This window comes from Phacochoerus africanus, chromosome 2, assembly GCF_016906955.1.
Source record: "Phacochoerus africanus isolate WHEZ1 chromosome 2, ROS_Pafr_v1, whole genome shotgun sequence".
NCBI classification, from domain to species: Eukaryota; Metazoa; Chordata; class Mammalia; order Artiodactyla; family Suidae; genus Phacochoerus; species Phacochoerus africanus.
This window is the reverse complement of record NC_062545.1, coordinates 111,394,287-111,413,469: the sequence shown is the minus strand read 5'-3', so window position 1 is coordinate 111,413,469 and position 19,183 is coordinate 111,394,287. Positions and strand designations below refer to the sequence as shown.

The 19,183-nt window shown below is 43.6% G+C and overlaps 1 protein-coding gene across 5 annotated transcripts in view; it reads left to right on the top strand.

The window, feature by feature from the left end:
• The window catches only part of TLN2 (talin 2), a 469,337-nt gene that overhangs the window by 333,319 nt on the left and 116,835 nt on the right, over positions 1 to 19,183 (top strand). For all 5 annotated transcript variants that reach the window (XR_007133078.1, XM_047766192.1, XM_047766194.1 and 2 more), the window contains 6 exons: positions 2,419 to 2,547; positions 3,703 to 3,816; positions 6,412 to 6,525; positions 9,416 to 9,550; positions 11,696 to 11,824; positions 14,257 to 14,359. Coding sequence is in view for 4 of the 5 variants with exons in the window: in XM_047766192.1 (XP_047622148.1) it covers positions 2,419 to 2,547; positions 3,703 to 3,816; positions 6,412 to 6,525; positions 9,416 to 9,550; positions 11,696 to 11,824; positions 14,257 to 14,359 (724 nt within the window). In the remaining variant the exon portion in view is untranslated. The remainder of the gene's footprint in view (positions 1 to 2,418; positions 2,548 to 3,702; positions 3,817 to 6,411; positions 6,526 to 9,415; positions 9,551 to 11,695; positions 11,825 to 14,256; positions 14,360 to 19,183) is intronic.

The following is a 19,183-nucleotide window of genomic DNA, read 5'->3' as shown; positions in this document are numbered from 1 at the left end:
GTTAAAAAATTGTCTCTTTGTCTTCATGGCAAAGAATGTATTGAGTGTGAAGAAAAAACATGTCCTGGTCAGTAGCCAAGATTTCAGGCCAAGGGAGTTCCTGTTGCAGCTCAGCAAGAAACAAACCCAACTAGTATCCATGAAGATGCAGGTTTGATCTCTGGCCCTGCTGAGTTGGGTTGAGGATCCAGCATTGTGGTATAGGTTGCAGACGTGGCTCAGATCTGGCATTGCTGTGGCTGTGGCATAGGCCAGCAGCTGCAACTCTGATTTGATCTTCCATATGCTGCAAGTGCAGCCCCTAAAAAGCAAAAAAAAAAAAAAAAAAGATTTCAGACCAAGATTTGTAGTCAGTATCTAATACACAGTCCTCATAAGAAAGACATTGATAAGGAAAGATCCAGATACCCCTTGGGTGTAAAGTGCAGAAATGGTATTTTCATGCTGCTTGAAACACACAATTAAGGCCTAGTGTATGACTGGAGGCATTGATAAAGGAGTGGCTTTCAAAAATACCAGATGACCAAAAGAGCTAAAATGACTCTCACAAACTTGCAAAAGAACACAAAAGGAGCCCAAACAATCCAAACATGTGAAATGCAAAGATCGAAATTTTCAGTTGCTAAAAACATAAAACAAAGACTGCTAAAAGTGGTTTCAGTTTAAAAGAATTGAAGATTCCATCCAAGAGAATTGCCAACACAGTTCTGTCACAGAGGTTAAAACTGTTCCATTCATTGTGAATTCCTATGACTTGTTATAAATCCTGTGGTTCAAAGAAAGGTTTTGGAAAATTGGTAAATTTCACAAGGTGATCATAGGGGGAATGGAGAGGTTCAAAAAATCAATTTTCAACCATTGGCGTGTTTCTTTCTGCTTCACAAACAAATATTATTGCCCAAAAATGTTCATGGAAAAAAGCACGTTCATCTGCATACAGTAATTGCTGGTTACAAAACTTCTAGACCCCATGACAAGACTTTTAATGGCTACTCTTATTGCAGATGGGGGCGGGAGGCTGGAAGTAGTTAAAGTTGTTGTTGAGTGTTTGTGCAGTAAAAGTATATCCTCACCCTACATTTCCTTTAGCCTTTCTCTACTTCAGATTCCTACCCATTTAAGGAAAATCCGCTTGGACTCCTAAGACAGTTGAACCTACAGCAACCTAATAAAAGGGCCATGGGGTTATACAAGGGAAGCGTGGGGATTGGCTGTACACAGCACCCTCCTCTTTCCCTGCCTGGATGGGGGCATCGATTTCTGTCATTACTTCAGTATAGTTGGGTACCAGTTCTACTTGTCTATACCTGCCAATCCAGGCTTTATAGGAATAGTCTTTTTTTTTTCTTTTCTTTTCTTTTTAGGGCTGCACCTGCAGCATATGGAAGTTCCCAGGCTAGGGGTCAAATTGGAGCTGCAGCTGCTGGCCTACACCATAGCCATGGCAACACCAGATCTGAGCCACATCTGTGACCTACTGCAGATTACGGCAATGCCGGATCCTTATCCCACTGAGCAGGGCCAAGAATTGAACCCGCATCCTCATGGATACTAGTTGGCTTTGGGTTTTTTTTTGTTTTTTTTTTTTGTTGTTGTTGTTGTTTTTAGAGCCGCACCTGCAGCGTATCGAAGTTCCCAGGCTAGGGGTCAAATCGGAGCTATAGCTGCCAGTCTACACCACAGCCACAGCAACACAGGATCCAAGCCATATCTGTGACCTACACCACAGCTCACGGCAATGCCAGATCCTTAACTCTGAGCGAGACCAGGAATCAAAGCCACAACCTCATGGTTCCTAGTCAGATTTGTTTCCACTGAGCCACGACAGGAACTCCACTAGTCAGCTTTGTTATGGCTGAGCCACAACAGGAACTCCCAGAATTGTCTCTTGAATGGTGTTGCCTAATAGAATTTTGGATGGCCTTCCCATCCTGCTGCTCCCTCCCTCAGCCCCTGTGTTATACTGTTATCTTATCCCATACTCACTCACCTATGCCACAGGACAGGGGAGTCTTTCAGCTGTGACATGTGTCTGTCATGCCAATTAAAATAAAATCCCCCCCCCCCCCCCCGCCAAGAGATGTAGATAGTAGGGAGATTTATCTTGACATCTTTTACACCATGGATTTCTGGTCACAAGTTAATTTATATGGGACATGAAGGCTATGATCCCAAGAGTTTAAATATTACTATTGGATTTCTACTGTGTAGCTGTGCAGTTTTGAAACATCCTCTGGTAGATCGTTGTTGTTATTGTGAGATGAAATATCTTTATCATAAAGATACTGCTTAGAGCAATTGACGCCCTCTTCCAGATACTTTGTATTTCCAGGAAAAAGTCTAATTGAAGGCATTAATTCAGGGTCTGTGTCCTGCTGTCCCCTGCAACTCTTGAAATCTTTCTTTTCACTTTTGCAGGGGGCCGCAGCCAACCCCGAGAACGAGGACCAGCAGCAAAGACTGAGAGAAGCTGCAGAAGGTCTTCGGGTGGCAACCAATGCTGCAGCCCAGAATGCAATTAAGAAAAAGATTGTCAACCGACTGGAGGTCAGTAAAGAACTGGTTTTCTAGGTTCTAGATTTCAGAGAGTCCCTTGAAAGAATACTCAATGAATCAGACAGTGTCCAAGCTGAATCAAGACTGACAATGCAGATTAATGGCTTAAGGACCATGAACAACTTCAAAGGCTGCTTTAGAGACATTGTCTGCTTAGGTTCAGTGGTTTAGGCCCATTGACACAGTTTGAAAAACTGCTTCGGTTCCTGGTTTCAGAAAGCCAGAATCTTTTCGGAATTTAACATTCTTGAATAGAATTCAAATTTTCTTTCAGGAGGAACCGGGTTTTATCTTTTTTCCCCTGGCATTAAGGGAAATACACATTTAGAAAGGACCTTTAGCTAAGAATGTATATATTGTGTTGGAGGCAGTGCTCTTTCAGGACTCCCAATAGCCGCACAATAGCCACCACAGCCACAGCAACGCAGGAGAGTGACGATGGGGACAGAGAGGGATGGAAGGGAATTGTAAATACTTTGGCCATTTTTTAGGACCCTGATTTATTCTCAGGGAAAAAAGTAATAGTCACAAATGATGTAAAAAAATAAATCTCTCTCACAAATGTGCATGGGAGACTGACACTTAGACTAAAATTTGGGAGTTTCGAGGCCAGGATCTGCCGGTCTAGTGAGGAGTCCCCCCACGTGCAGTCTTCTGGGTTCTGGAAGAAAACTGGCCTCCTGTCCTTAGAAAGAGACTAGGGAGTAACACGATGAAGTGCTCTGGTGGGGAAATTAGTGAGCACTATCGGCATTTGAACTTGGTGTTTGACCCAGGGGGCAACCTGTGCTATTGGTGAGAGAAGTGCTTTTTTCCCCAAAGCATTTAGACTTGGTGCTGCTTGTCAGTGCCAGCATGGTCTTGGGTCTTGTCCCTTGTCTTTTTGAGAAAGACAAATGAATACGGAAACTTGAGCATGCAAGCCTCCTGGTCTTGATATTGTTGTCCCAGGGAACAGAAACCAAAGGAAGGTAAGAGGGCACAGCCAGTTAGGATATCACTGGTGCTGAAAGGGCAGGGTCTGTCCTGGCGGTCCCTCCCTGTCATGCAGCTGTCCAGCGCCCCTCTTTTAGTGGAAGGGGTTTGTATCAATGTGCATGTGTTTGCACATGTGAACCCTGGCTCACCTCTCACTGTCCTCCCCAGGTTGCTGCCAAGCAGGCTGCTGCTGCGGCCACACAGACCATCGCTGCCTCCCAGAATGCAGCCGTGTCCAACAAGAACCCTGCGGCCCAGCAGCAGCTGGTCCAGAGCTGCAAGGTGAGGCTCCGGTGGCCAGAGAGCTAGGTCTGTTGTAGGAGGCCCTGATAGCATTAGAGCGCCCAGTGCCTTGGTAATTGGGTTAAGCCTGAGCATCCAGGCCCCTAATCCAGTTTGTTCCAGCTCCCATGTTCCAGGTGTACACACACACACACACACACACACACACACACACACGTCTGGTTTTTGTCTAAGTAGATGGCCTCTGGGCCTGCATTTGGAAGGAGAGTACGATGTTTTCCCCGCATTGTCTTTCCTTTGTCTGGTTTATTTTCTTCCTTTTCAAGAGACCAAATCAAGGCGGATCAGTGACAAAGCCATTTTCAGGCTCTGAAACAGTAATGAAGCATTGAGTTTCCTGAGCACCTTGCTCCCTCTGGAAAGGCCTTTGTGTTGTGGCAGGGTGATTTCCTGCTTGGCACTCATGGCACCTGAGGATTTATTCATGCTGTCTGGCCTCGGTGCCCTTGTGCCTGGGTGCTTTCTCTCTTTGCCTGGCTGATGCTCTAAGACCTGGCCCTGGTGCTGTGCTGGAGTCAAGGCTCTGCAGAGCTGCCATCCACGTCTGCTGCCTTCTCTGAGCACCCAGAGGTGACTCTGTGTGGCACCAGACACACCATCTCACTGCATAGCCGTTGCCCGCAGGGTGCCACATGTCTGACCAAAGTCTCTGCAAGTATCTGCAGTTGGCTGTGGGAGCTGCGGCAGAGACAGATTGGATCTGCGTGGTTTCTGAGTCCTCTCCTTTCCCAGACTTCCTCTGTGAAACAATTCATATGTGAGGGGTGTTGCCGCTTCTGCTTCAGACATGGCTTAGTCCCTGTGGGGAAACTACCCAGGGCCCTCCAGCCCCTAGTCCCGGTTCTTGGAAGCTAGCCTGCTGAGGAGTGGGTGTGCCCTGCTAGAAATGCCCCAGTGCTGCAGGAGGACCCTATCCTCGGGACAGGGACGTAAAGGAGGGGTTTCTGAGAGCCAGGCTCCTGCTATGGAGGGAGTTTGTATCCTCTTAGGGCCTGGCTTCAGCTGCCAGCGGGGGGAGCAAAATGGCATTTCCCCTTCTCAGGGGGCACATGTCACTCATGTTTCGGAAAAGAGTCTAGCATGACTCTCCCTTCTCCACTTTTTGATAGTCTGTGGGTGTCCCTGTCGGGAAGCGAGAGCATTCCTGTTTATCAGATTGTGGTGTAGAAGGGAAGGAGGGCCAGATTCCTGGAGCCTACAGCCTGAAGAGCCCTGAGGAAAGTCTCATGGAACAGGAGATAGATTTTTTTTTTTTTTTTATGGCCTCACCCATGACATATAGAATTTCCCAGGCTAGGGGTCAAATCGGAGCTGCAATTGCTGGCCTACACCACAGCCACAGCAACATTGGATCCAAGCTGCTCATGATCCTTAACCCACTGAGTAAGGTCAGGGATCAAACTCGCATCCTCATGGATACTCGTCAGTTTCTTAACCTGTTGAGCCACAGTGGGAACTCCCTTATGGAGATTTTTTTTTTCTTTTTTCTTTTGTCTTTTTTGCTATTTCTTTGGGCCACTCCCGTGGCATATGGAGTTTCCCAGGCTAGGGGTCAAATCGGAGCTGCAGCCACCGGCCTAGGCCAGAGCCACAGCTACGCGGGATCCGAGCCGCGTCTGCAACCTACACCACAGCTCACGGCAACGCCGGATCGTCAACCCACTGAGCAAGGGCAGGGACCGAACCCGCAACCTCATGGTTCCTGGTCAGATTCGTTAACCACTGCGCCACGACGGGAACTCCTTTCGTTTTTTTTTTTGTTTTGTTTGTTTTTTTGTTTTTTGGGGTTTTTTTTTGGAGATACTTTTTAAAATGCTTGCTGGCCTGGGCTCCTGAAAAGAACACCTCAGGGTATGCTACTCTTGGGACTTTCATTAGTAGTGATGGCCTCTGTGCTATAACCTTTGAGGGTCTGTTTAGTTGGATGGGCCATGGGCACAGAGGGGATGGGGAGAGGAAGAGGCACCGTGGGAGGTGGTCACGGGGAGTGGTCTCCCCTCAGGACACTGTTCCTCCCTCTTCCACCCTGGGCAGTGGGTTTTCCCATCTGAGAAAGAAGAAGGGCCACTTTGGACAGAGGAGGAGGAACCACAGTGACATGAAAGCCGACGGACAAAACGTACCCCCCCAAAGTCAGAGATGGAGTGCTCAAGTGTGCTGTTAGTTGAGTACTTCTCTCACAATCTTCTGATCATAGGACTGAGTGAATTGAATTTATCTCCCTGTGAATTGGGTAGATTCTTTGATTCTAGGGTTTTCAACCCTACTGAGCCAGGATGGTTGAATTGCAACTGGGGAAATCGTCTTTAAGGCTGAGTGTCAGGGAATTTTCCTGAGGTTGGCTGTGTTGGGACCATGGGAGAGATGGTGCCGGCAGAGGTACCATGTTGGGACTCGGTGGGTGCCAAGGACCCGACCGGCTAAAGCTGCTGTGTGAATCTGAAGTGCTAGGCGTCCCCAGGAGTGATGGCCCATCCACAAAACACTATCACTCAGGTCCTTCCTCCCTCCCCGCTGTTTTGGTAATTCACTGCCCTGGGTGTGCTCACTTTTCATTTTTATTGCTTTCTGTAGGCAGTGGCCGATCACATTCCTCAGCTGGTCCAGGGAGTCAGGGGGAGCCAAGCCCAAGCAGAAGATCTTAGTGCCCAGCTGGCTCTCATCATCTCCAGCCAAAACTTCCTCCAGGTAACACAGAAGCATTCACCTTCCTCTTTGCCAGAATCTGAACTGACTCCCTGGCCCCCACCAGTCAGGGGGTGCCCTTTATCCTTACAGGAGGAGGTCACAGATTCCAGAGCCATAACAAAGGTTTTTGCAATAAACAGACTTGGAAACAGTTTCAGAGGAGGGAGATGTAGGTTGGCCAAGCAAGATCCTAATATTCAGAGAAATTGTCCCCAGGAGTTGGCACCTCATCCATGTTGCTATCTGTGTTGCTCTTCTGTGATTGAAAATGTGTACTAAGCTGTACTTGTGATGAATACCATAGGACTAGGTATCGCTGTAGGTTTGCTAGTTTGCAGAGTGCCTCAGGCCATTATTCAGGAACGGGGGAGTGCAACTTCACTTCAAACCTGCAAAGGTGTGGTTTCTGGTGACCGTTAGAAAGTAGTCAATATTGGCCATCTTTGTGAGGTGAGGCTAGGTTCTTTCTTTCTTTTTTTTTTAACTAATGAAATGTGAATATTAAGTTGTAGGAAAACTCCCTTTGTAGGTACTTTTTGTTTCACATTTCTCAGCACTTTGTCTGCTTGGACCCCATAAACAGTCCATGTGGTTGGGTCAGTTTTCTTCCACCTCCCTGTCTAGTCAAACCTGTACTTAGTTGATTTACAATGTTTGGCCAATTTCTGCTGTATAGCAAAGTCACCCAGTTGTGCATATATATATATATATACACACACACACATACATGTTCTTTTTCTCATATTAACCTCCATCCTGTTCCACTGTAAATCAACTATACTACAAAAATTAAATAAAATAAAAAAATTTAAAAAACCCTGTACTTACATGACACAGTGATACATCTAGTTAATTCTTCACAATCCTTAGCTCCAACATGCAGGGGCAGAACATGAAGTTAGTGCTTCCTCACATTTTAACTATATACATATACAAATGTATTTATATGTGTGTGTATGCATATGTGTGTATGGATTCATTGGGTATAGACTGTTTTTCATGTTAACATTTATATTATGAGCCTTTATGATTTTGAGTCGGAGTCTCTCCTATCTCAGTGTTTAGCTCCTCTCCCATCACTGGACATTCAGGTCAGGTTGTTTTCAGTTATTTGCCATCATAAACAACCTGTGATATGATTTAAAAAAAAAAAAAAAAAAGTCTTAGCATGTGCTCCAGTCTCCGTGCCCCTCTTGAATTGTTTTCTTAGGATAAATTTCGAATAAATTTCTAGGAACAGCATTGCAAGCAGCTGCTTTTTACCTTGGGGACATTGAGAATTGTGGCTTGGACAAGGTGTCTTTTGATGTGGGTGCTGAGAGGGCCTGGGGCCATGTGTGTTGTCCCCCCGCCAGCAGGATTGGAGGGTGTTATGCCAGAGCAGTGCAGACGTGTTCTGGGGCTTACTCTGTTCTTCTGATTTTGCTACCTAAGACACCAGATTTTTACAAGAATAAGATCAGAGTTGGAAAAAAAATAGAAATGGAATCAGCAGATCTAAAAGTTTTAAACTTTTTAAAAAGTTGACATTTAAAATTGTCTTTAGATATTTGGTAAAATTGACCTCCCAGAAGGATGAATGAATCTCAGTTTACAACTAGCAATATATGGAGTGTACTTTTTAATACATCTTTCCCAAGTTGGCAAATCAGTCATTTAAAAATGCTTTTGCCAATTTGCTCTGTAAAGTTTTTATCATTTGATTTTGCATTTCCTTGATTTTCACAGTGTTCAACAGTTTTCATGTTTTAGTTACTTGTTTTTTATTATGTGAACTTGTCTATTTATGCTTTTTGTATACTCATGCTGATTTTTCTTATAAATTCTCATGACTTCTTTAAATACTGACATATTAACCTGTGTCCCTGATATTTATTTATTTTTTTATTCTTTTTTTAGGGCTGCACCTGCAGCATATGGAGGTTGCCAGGCTAGGGGTCAAATCAAAGCTGTAGCCCCGGCCTACACCAAAACCACAGCAACGCCAGATCTGAGCCACGTCTGTGGCTCATGGCAACACCAGATCTTAACCCAATGAGCGAGGTCAGGAATCAAACCTGCATCCTCTTGGATGCTAGTCAGATTCGTTTCTGCTGAGCCATGAAGGGAACTCCATGTCCTTGATATTTATGATCTGGCAATTAAATTGTCACAACTAGAGCAGTCGTATAGCATACATAGTCAAACCTTCAAAATAATATATACTTTCTGATTGGGAAACTCAATTTTTAAGAATTTACTCAAAAAAACTGTGAGCGTGTACAAAATTTTAGCTAGGAAGTATTTATCATATCATTGTTTATGATAATTGAAAACATGGAAATATACTCAATACAGGATTGAAAGGTGATAATAGATGTGTCCACTGGAGTATTATGTAGCAATCAAAAAGATGGAATATGTGAAGTAAAGAGATTGAAAAACAGAGTAAGTGGCATGATCTTATTTTTGAAAATACACATACCTGCACAGAGACACCCAAACATGGTGAAATTATGCTGAATTCTGATGTGCGAGAGGTCATTTGTTTCATTTTATTTCATTGTGTTTTTCTAAAAAGACTATTAGTTATATTTCAGACACAGATTAAAAAGCTATTCTAAGAAACACATAGTTAATAAGCTCAAGTCTGTTGTCAATGAGGATTTCAAGCCACATTGTCCCATTTTAACTCCTCACTCCACCCCCAAAGACACATACTTTTTCTCTCAAACATTCCCGGAATGTACTGCCCTAGAATATCTGATTTGGGGGAAACTAGATGGTTTTAATATTCCTTGTTTTAGGGCAAAGTATGTTCTGACTGATATTACAGCACTGCCATTCCGGTCTCGACTCTCTGACTCTTGATACCTGGCAGCTCTCTTACGCTCTGCTCATCTCTCTGCAGCCTGGAAGCAAGATGGTGTCCTCTGCCAAGGCTGCAGTGCCCACCGTGAGTGACCAGGCTGCGGCCATGCAGCTGAGCCAGTGTGCCAAAAACCTCGCCACCAGCCTGGCGGAGCTGCGTACTGCCTCGCAGAAGGCAAGTGGACCCTTGGCAGGAGTGGAGCTTTTACGTCCCTATGGCTGGTGTGACCTGGGCACTCGCTCCCTAGGGCCTGAACACCGACTCCTGGCATATTTCTTGGCCTCATTGCCCAGTCCATTCTCTTGACCATTACCTCTGCCCATGTGGATTGGCTTTTACCACTTTTAGCTGCTATGTTCTCGACTTAGTTATCCCCTACTGGTTACCCATGACTTTGGGAAATTCTGTTAGTGGCATACCTCCCCTCCTCCCCTATCCTGGACAAGCAGTGGTCTGCGTATCAGTCTTAGGGGAGACTGGCCGTCCGTTTCTTGGTGCCAGGTAAACTGTGGGTAAAGGAAGCGATCATAGCTTCCAGGTATCAGCTTAGGAACCTAAAACAAATGATTTAGGCAGCAGATCTATTTCAGAGGATCATTTATGTGATCTTTGCCCTGAAAGGTTTCCGAATCTTAAATGGGAGTATTTCCCTTTACAAGATCCTCAATAGAACAGAATGGGGGATTAATGAGTTTCTGTCTCTGGAACCTATTAATTACCTCAGAGCCTCATTACTGTACTGTTTGATGTGGGATTAGCATGAAGTTCTGGCATGAATTCATTTCCCCTCATTGTGACGATCTCTTTATAGAAACAGACAGCCTCACACATGAGCAAAGAGGAAGGTTAGAAGCTCATTTGAATTTGTAATATAAACAGTGTATCGCATTGCCAACGAAAAATATCCAGAGTTTTGATTACTGCTAATACCAAAGTTATTTTGAGCTCTGTTTCTCAGAGGTCCAGGAGCCATGTGCATTGGAATCATGGGGAGGCACTGAGAATGGAGGTTCCTGGGCCTTGCCTCTGGGCACCGAAATCAGAGTCTCTGGGCATAGAGCCCAAACATCTGCATTTTAGCAAGTTTCCTCAATGACTCTTCAACATACCCACTTCAAACAACTGCTTTGGAGTAATGAGCCCAAAAGGGGGGCTGGAAGATGACTGTTCGCTGGGTTCAGGAAGACTCTGTATGAACTCTTAAATATTTTCGTATATAGTATAAGAGTCAAGGGTGCAGGATGCAGAATCAGACCACTTGCATTCAAATTCTGGCCTTGCCTTTGACCAGTTTTGTGACCTGGGCAGGTCTCTTGGCCTCAGTGTCCTCACCTCGTAACACTGGCACATAGAAATCAGTCTCATAGTGTGTACTGCTACTGTTGTAACTGTTATCTAAAAAGGAAAGACGCATGGTTCAGTGGTTAATGAATGAGATGAGGAACCGTGAGGTTGCAGGTTTGATCCCTGGCCTTGCTCAGTGGGTCAAGGATCTGGCATTGGCGTGAGCTGTGGTGTAGGTCGAAGACGCGGCTCAGATCCCGTGTTGCTGTGGCTGTGGTGTAGGCCGATGGCTACAGCTCTGATTAGACCCCTAGCCTGGGAACCTCCATATGCCACGGGTGGGGCCCTAGAAAAAGACAAAAAAATAAATAAATAAAAAGGAAAGAAGTTAAGGTTTACCTGTATCTAATATACTTATCAATCATCATCCATGTATAATTTATTAACGTGTGTGTTGGGGATGTGGGATCAGAGCATATGGAGACCAGTGTTCTAAATGACCATGAATTAGTTCTTAAAACAATTTTATTTTACTTTTTTACTAAGAAAAATCTTTCCTAATCTTAGTATGGAAAGATGCTGGTTTATAATCTAGATATTTGTAAAGGCTGATAGAAGCTTTACCCTAGAATCCTGGGTTTACTTGTTAGTTCATTTATTCATTCATTTACCACATGCTTCCCAAACTTCTCTGTGCACAGGTGCTGTGCTAGGTACCCTACGTCTAGAACCCAGACACAGTGAATAAGGATCCTCTTAGCCTGAGAGGCAATACATTTTATCTGGAAACAGCTTCAAGGAGACTTTAAGTAGGTCCAGTTAAGAGACACACATAATTGATTACTTAGGGAACTTAGGACTCAGGTCCTAATGAAGCATAATTTTGTGTGCTCAAGAAATGCTTGCTACCCTTGTGTCCTATGGCTAGATTTGGAGTCATTGCTTATGTCCAGAAAGGCATTCAGATATCACAAGGTACTGGGGACAGTTTTCCCAAGCAGACTCTTGTGCACATAATCCCAACTCTGTTGACAGGCCCACGAAGCCTGTGGTCCCATGGAAATCGATTCCGCTCTGAGCACCGTGCAGACCCTGAAGAGTGAACTGCAGGACGCCAAGATGGCTTCTGTGGAGAGTCAGCTCAAGCCCCTCCCTGGGGAAACGGTAGGGCTGCTGGAGGCTGCAGGAGTCTGGGGCTCTACCTTCTGTTTGGTGTGTTGAGGCCTTTTTAGAAGTTGGGGGTCAGTGTGCCTCAGTTTTGAGTGTTTTTATGCAAAGCCCTAGAGTAGCCCCATTTCTTTAGAACGTGTTAAGATACAGATCACCCTGAGGGGCCGTCTGGCAGTGGGTCTATGGTTGCTCTCCTGGGGGTTGGCTGGCAATGCCCAAGCATCTGTTATTATTCATAACAGGACACACTGGTATGTGAGACCAGTGTGCTAATTCTGCGGCCTTTTCTGAAAAGAACGTCCAGTGAAGCTGGAGGAAATATGTTTAGAACCGGGAGTTCTGGCTCCTTGGTCCAGGTTCTATCAGCTAGCTCGAGGCAAGTTCCGGTCTCCTCCATGTCTAAGGCATTTTATCTACGAAATGGCTGGCAATGAGGTTATAAAGATAAACACATAAAATATTTTCAACAGGCATATTTAAAATAAAAAATCACTTAGTGCAAGACACTGAAATGGTCAATAGCAAAGCACTTTAAGGTAGTAAAACCAGATGTTCCCATTGTGGCTCAGGGGGTTATGAACCTGACTAGTATCCATGAGGATGCAAGTTTGATCCCTGATCTCACTCTGTGGGTTAAGGATGCGGTGTTGCCATGCCCTGAGGTGTAGGTCACAGACATGGCTTGGATCTGGCGTTGCTATAGCCATGGTGTAGGCCGGCTCCAATTCAACACCCAGCCTGAGAACTTCGATATGCTGCAGGAATGGCCCTAAAAAGACAAAAAAGGTAGTAAAGCCACAACAGCAAATAGAGTGATGGCACCGGAAATCTAATTTGATCATGTTATGATACCTCTTGACGTCTGTGCCAGGGTTTTCTTGGCAAAAATTTTGTCCTCATTTGTATGTACCTCCTCTCCCTCATTACTGAACATTGCTCATAAAATACCATATTTATTAAGCTCCTCTTGAGCAGTGTGAACACACACAGAGTCTAGTTTATCCTGGTGGTAACCTTAATGGACATGTTTTGTTGACCCCATTTTGCAGCTAAGAAAACAGGTGCAAGAGGTTGTCACTGTTATCTCCAGTGTTATATGGCACTTAGCACCTGAAGCAGGGTTTGAATCCACATCTGGGGGTCTCCAAAACCCATGCCCTTGATCCCTCACATTGAGAGCTTGAACTCTTAACTACTGCCGCGCTCTGGATGAATTAAAGCTTTTAGAATATATAGGGACTGCCAAAGCAACTCACTTATTGAACAATACCTGGTACATGAGAAGTACTCAGAAAATATTTATTAAATCAAGCTACCGCTAATCGTGAAAACCAGGAGAGTCAGGCTCAAAGAAGTTAAGTCACTTCACTAAGGTCCTCCAGCTAACGATAAAATCAGGACTGGCTCCCGGGCCAGCAGCTTTGCATTGTGGTCCACATGTCTTTTTCCAAACGTCTGAACTCCAGGGAGCCCATGACATGTATTCTGCCTTTGCATTAAACAAGTGGCCCGTTAGAATGCAGGCAACATCTTGTAATTTTTAAAGAAATCGTTTGCCCTAAAAGAATGTGTGTACAGTGTTGCATTGTTGGCGATAATGGACCAGACTCTCTTTTTTACTTGAAGGCAGTGTTGCTCTTCGGAAACATTGTGGGGTTAAAAATGCACACACTCCCTGATGTTTTTCTGAACAACTCGTAGTGTGTCCAAGAGTTCTCTTCCAAAATGTTGTCCTCATCTAGTAATCAAATAATACTCATACCCTAGGCCTTTATTGACTTTATTCTCCGAATTATTCATTCCGTTGACAAAGCAAAATGACGTGTTCGTCATGGGAAGCAAGCACTTTGCCCGTTTTCATAATCTCATTTAGCACTCCAAACCTCTATTTCTATTGCATTTCCTCCTGGTTAGAACTCCTCCCAGCATAATGATCAAATTGAACAATGTTAATGGCCCCACATGCCAGGAAGGTGGAACAGCTGGATGTCTGCCCACTTCCTGCCAAAGCATAATTAATTCTCACTAAGGATTTGTTGCAGACTTTCTGAATTAGCTTCTAACGACATAATACTAATAGCTACCATTTGTCAAGTACCTACATGAATTCTCTGAAAACCTTCTGAGCTAGGTGCTCTGCTCTCGGGATCCTGAGACTTGGACAGGTTCAGTAACTTACCCCCATCTCTCACAGCTAGCAACTGGGGAGAGGGTGCAGAGGGCAGGGTGTGAACTCAAGATTTGTTTCTTCAGAAACTTGGGCTCCTTCTCTTCTATCACTCTGCATCTCTTTAATGTCATTGCCATGTTATAATGGTGGAAAAGAGTTAAGGTCCAGAGTTTTTGATATGCATTATTTGAGGGCGAGGACTTCAGTGGGTCGTTCTTTTCTTCTAAGCTCTCTTCCCTCTTGCATATTCTTGCAGCTGGAAAAATGTGCTCAGGACCTGGGAAGTACATCTAAAGCAGTAGGCTCTTCCATGGCTCAGCTCCTGACCTGTGCGGCTCAAGGCAACGAACACTACACAGGTGAGACTCGCAACCTCCCTGCTTCTGTGTGGCTAGGCGCAGACCACTGGGCTGGTGGGGGGAGTGCATTGATTTCACAGTGAACCTGACTCTTTTATGTCAGCCATTGGACACATGTTTTTCAAGCATTTTCCACATGCTTATTACTGGACTAGATGCTAAGCATGCAAAGACTGATCAAATAGGATTCCCCCAACTGTTTATGGGTCACCCCATTAGACTATAAGCAAAAGGTAATTGGAGACCTATGCAACTATGTATGAGTCTTGAAATCCCACTAAAAGGAAGAAAAATAGAAAAAGTCAAAGAGAATATGGAAGAAGACAACAAATAAGATTTCAATGAAATTTTCAAAGGTGGAAGGAGACAGATGAGTGCTGAGAGACCCGAATAAATAAAAACTGAAAGGTGTTCAGGGGTAAGAAAGGCGACCAGAAACAACTAATGGGTGCTGCAGAGCTTGTACCCTAGGGACACCAAGTGGCCCTGACCCAGGAGTACTCTGTAAGGACCACCACAGGTGATAAAAGAAAGGAAATATTGTCACAGTAGGAAGTAGACATAGTAGGAAGTCTACTGCTGTCTAACATGGAAATATCAAAAAGTTTCAGTATTAACCCATGACTTGAAAATACGAAATAAATCAGAAGAGAGCTTAAATAACTGAGTGGCTCTGTACCTAAGAAATCAGTTGGGAGGAGATAGATTGTTGCTTTTGTTATAGAGTAGAACAGCTTGAGGTGTTTTTTTTTTTTTCTTTTAAGGTGTACATTATTGTTGAAGAATAATATACATCCAGAGGCGAGCATAAGCCCTCAATGTATGCCTTCTTGAGTGATCACAAACTGAATGCACCTGAACCCTACCCCACCCCCAAGATCAAGTAGTGGGCATTTTTGGTGTCCCCAGGGGATGGCTGGCTTACAGATGTGCAGCTCATCAGCCCTCGCCTTTCAGAGATACCTGACCATTCCATTTGTTCTACCTCCTTGTCACCATCTACATTGTCAGTATTAGCTGCTCTGTTGTGTGTGTGGTAGTGTCACACTATTTAGTTTGTCTGCCCTTGAGGAACAGTGCCGTTGAAGAGCTCTACAGTTTATTGACCTTTTGAATATCTTCTTTTGTGAAGATACCTGTTCATGTCTTTTGCCCATTTTTAAAAATTCGAGTTTGATATATTTCCTATATCTTGTGGCTTACCTTTTCACTGTCCTAAAGATGTTTTTTAATCAACAAAACTTAATTTTTTTTTTTTGGTCTTTTTAGGGCCACACCCATGGCATATGGAGGGTCCCAGGCTAGGGGTCTAATCGGAGCTGTAGCCGCTGGCCTATGCCAGAGCCACAGCAACACCAGATCAGAGCTGTGTTTGCAATCTACACCACAGCTCATGGCAACGCCAGATCCTTAACCCACTGAGCGAGGCCAGGGATCGAACCTACATCCTCATGGTTCCTAGTCGGATTTGTTAACTGCTGAGCCACAATGGGAACTCCAAAACTTGTATTTTAATGTAGTCCAATTTACACATCTTTATGCTTAGTGCTTATTGTGGCCTATTTACAAGTTCGGCCTCTCGAAGTCATGAAGATACTTGCTTTTGTTATAGTCCAGAATCATTTGTTGTTTCACTTGCCATCTTTAGACGCACGATCCATGTGAAACTGGGTTTTATGTGCGGGCCAAAGGGGTCCTAGTGTAATTGCTTTTGCACAAGGGCATCCATTTGACCCAGCACCACTTTCTGAAGCTGCCCTCCTTTTTCTCCACTGGTCAGTGAATAAATGTACAAGTCAGCTTCTGAACTTTTGATTCTTTTTCATTCCTTTAATTGCCTATTCTTACCTTCTTTTCTTTCCTAATCACTGCAGCTCTACACTAAGTGTTAATATCCGATCATGTTAAGTCCTCTGACTTTGTTTTTCTTCCTCAAGTTGGTGCTGATTTTACTTTGCATTTCAACGTAGATTTTATAATCAGCCTGTCCATTTGTACTCCCAAAAACCTCTTTCGGTTGTCTTTTTGTTTGTTTGTTTTTGGATTGGAGTTAACCTGAATCTGGGGATAATTGACATCCTAACATTGTTGAGTCTTCTAATCTGTGACTATGGGATGTCTCTACATTTACTTAGATTTCCTTTCTCTAAATTTTTTTTTTTTTTCTTTTTAGGGCCACGCCTGAGGCATATGGAAGTTCCCAGGGTTGGAGCCAAATCAGAGCTACAGCTGCCGGCCTGCACCACAGCCACAGCAATGCAGGATCTGAGCCGTGTCTGTGACCTACACCACAGCTCATGCCAATGCTGATTCCTTAATCCACGTTGCCAGATCGTTAACCCACTGAGTGAGGCCAGGGATCGAACCTGCATCCTCATGGATACTAGTCAGATTTGTTTCTGCTGTGCCACAACAGGAACTCCATCTCTCAATATTGTTTTATAGTTTTCTGCATGGAAGTTTTAGGTTTCATTGTAGTGTATGTGCATCATAAATCTTTTCATATCCCTTTAGTTTCAGTTTTTCTCTATGCTTGAATTTAATGTGTATGCTGTGAGTATCATGTAGTTCTTTCACGGGCAGGGTTGTTTGTTGGTATGACAGTATAGTTTCCTTCAATCAGAGTTTTTGGTGTATTTGCATAGAATGCAACTTTTGATACATGGAGGTTTGAATTTATTGTCTTACTATTTTCTCTTTGTCCCACTCGTTCTACATTCCTTTTTCTCTCCTTTTTTGCCTTCTTTCAGATATATTTGTGTTTTTAAAATTTATTTCTCATTCCTTGGTGAGCTTGTTAGTTGTACATTCATTGCCTATTCTTTCATAATTTTTTAAAAATATAATATAAATTGGTACATTTAGCTCTTCCTGGACAGTGCAAGATCCTTATGGCACTTAAACTTCATTTACTTTTCTTCCAACTCATTCACTGTTGTTGAGTGCCTTAATTCTATGTATATTTAACCTCCTCAAAACAGTCTTGAAGGGGTTTCATACAGTCAGTATCGGTTTAGATGCTCCCCCGTATTGATCTCTCCATTGCTGTTCATTCCTTCCTGCTTATCCACAGGCTTCCACCCAGAGTTATTTCCTTTCTGCCTAAAGAACCCCCTGCATTATTTCCTTTAGTGTGAGTTGACGGTGACCATTCTCTTGTTGTTGTTTGTCTAAAAATGCCTTGGTTAGTCATTATTTTTAATGGATAATTTCACATATTATAAAATTTTAGGTTGGCACTTCTTTTCTTCCAGCATTTAAAGAAGTTATTCCATTGTCTTCTGGCTTCCTTTATTCTGTTGTGAAGTCAGCTGTCATTTTACTCTTCCAAAGGTAATGTGGTTTTCTTTTTCCCTCCTACTACTTGTGTTCCAAATTTTCTCAGCCTTTGGTTTCCAAGCACTCTTTGAAAATACGATGTGTTTCTTAAGTCAGTTTGGGGAAAACTCTCACCCATTGTATATCTTCAGATGTTTCTTCTCCCCATTTTGCCTCTCCTCTTCTTTGTAGAGTCCAGTTATCCCACATGGTAAACATTTTCACTGTTCTCTGTGTCTCCTATGCTTTTTTCTATATTGGCCATAATTTTTCTTCTTTATGCTGTATTCTTTGTTTTCTTCAGCTCTATCTGTGGCTCACTATTCCTCTATTTAGTTCTGTCTGTTCTTCTTTCAACCCCTCATCTTGACTTTTTACATTTTTTTTTCACTTTTTAGGGCCGCACCTATGGCACATGGAGGTTCCCAGGCTAGGAGTCTAATTGGAGCTGCAGCTGCCGGCTTACACCACAGCCACAGCAATGTGGGATCTGAGTCACATCTGTGACCTGCACCACAGCTCATGGCAATGCCAGATCCTTAACCCACTGAGCAAGGTCAGGGATCGAACCCTCAACCTCATGATTCCTAGTTGGATTCATTTCCACTGCACCACAATGGGAACTCCAAGTTTTTAATTTTAAAAGTCATGTTTTTCAGGTTTTTTTATTTAAAAAAATTTTTTTTGGCTGCTTCTCTAGTATATGGAAATTTCTGGGGCAATCTACACCACAGCTGAGACAACACTAGATCCTTAAACCATTGCCCTGGGCTAGGGCTCAAACCAGCACTGCCACAGAGACAATGCCAGATCTTAACTCACCACACCACAGCAGGAACTCCCATATATTTCAATTTTATAATAACTTTTTGATGGTTTGTTTGTACTTTCCATTTCTTTGCTGAAATTCTCTATCTAGTCCTCTAACTTCTTCAACATATTTTCCCCAGTCGCTTAGAAGTCCAGGTCCAATATTTCCAAATATCAAAATCACCTATAGATGTATTGTCTTTTTTTCCCCCCTTAGTTTTCAGCTATTGATCTTGCCTCCTGATGTTTGATATTTTTTAACCTAATGCTAATCATTGGTATTTACATTGTAGAGATAATTTGCGTCTCTAGATTATATTTTCTTTCCTCCAGGGATTATTCTTTTATTTTAACAAGTGGTTAAGAAAGGAGCAGATCACTATAATGCGAGTAGGATTGAACTGACTGGATATTGGGAAGTCCATTTCCAGTTTACCTTCTAGGATGTAGCCCTTTGTGCCTCCCATGCAAAAATCTGTGGTGTCTACCAGGGCTCTTCTGATCCATGAACTCAGAACTCTGCTTTTTTATCTTTCCAGCCCCATGTGATTTCAGGAAGTTTCATTCAGCCTCTCAGCTTCTGAGCAACAGTGTACAAATTAGAAAATACCTTGAGAGCAAAAGCAGCGTTAGGCTCACTTCTCTGTATTTCCTTTCTCTTCAAGATCTTGGCTCTCTTCACCTTGGCTCCTTGGC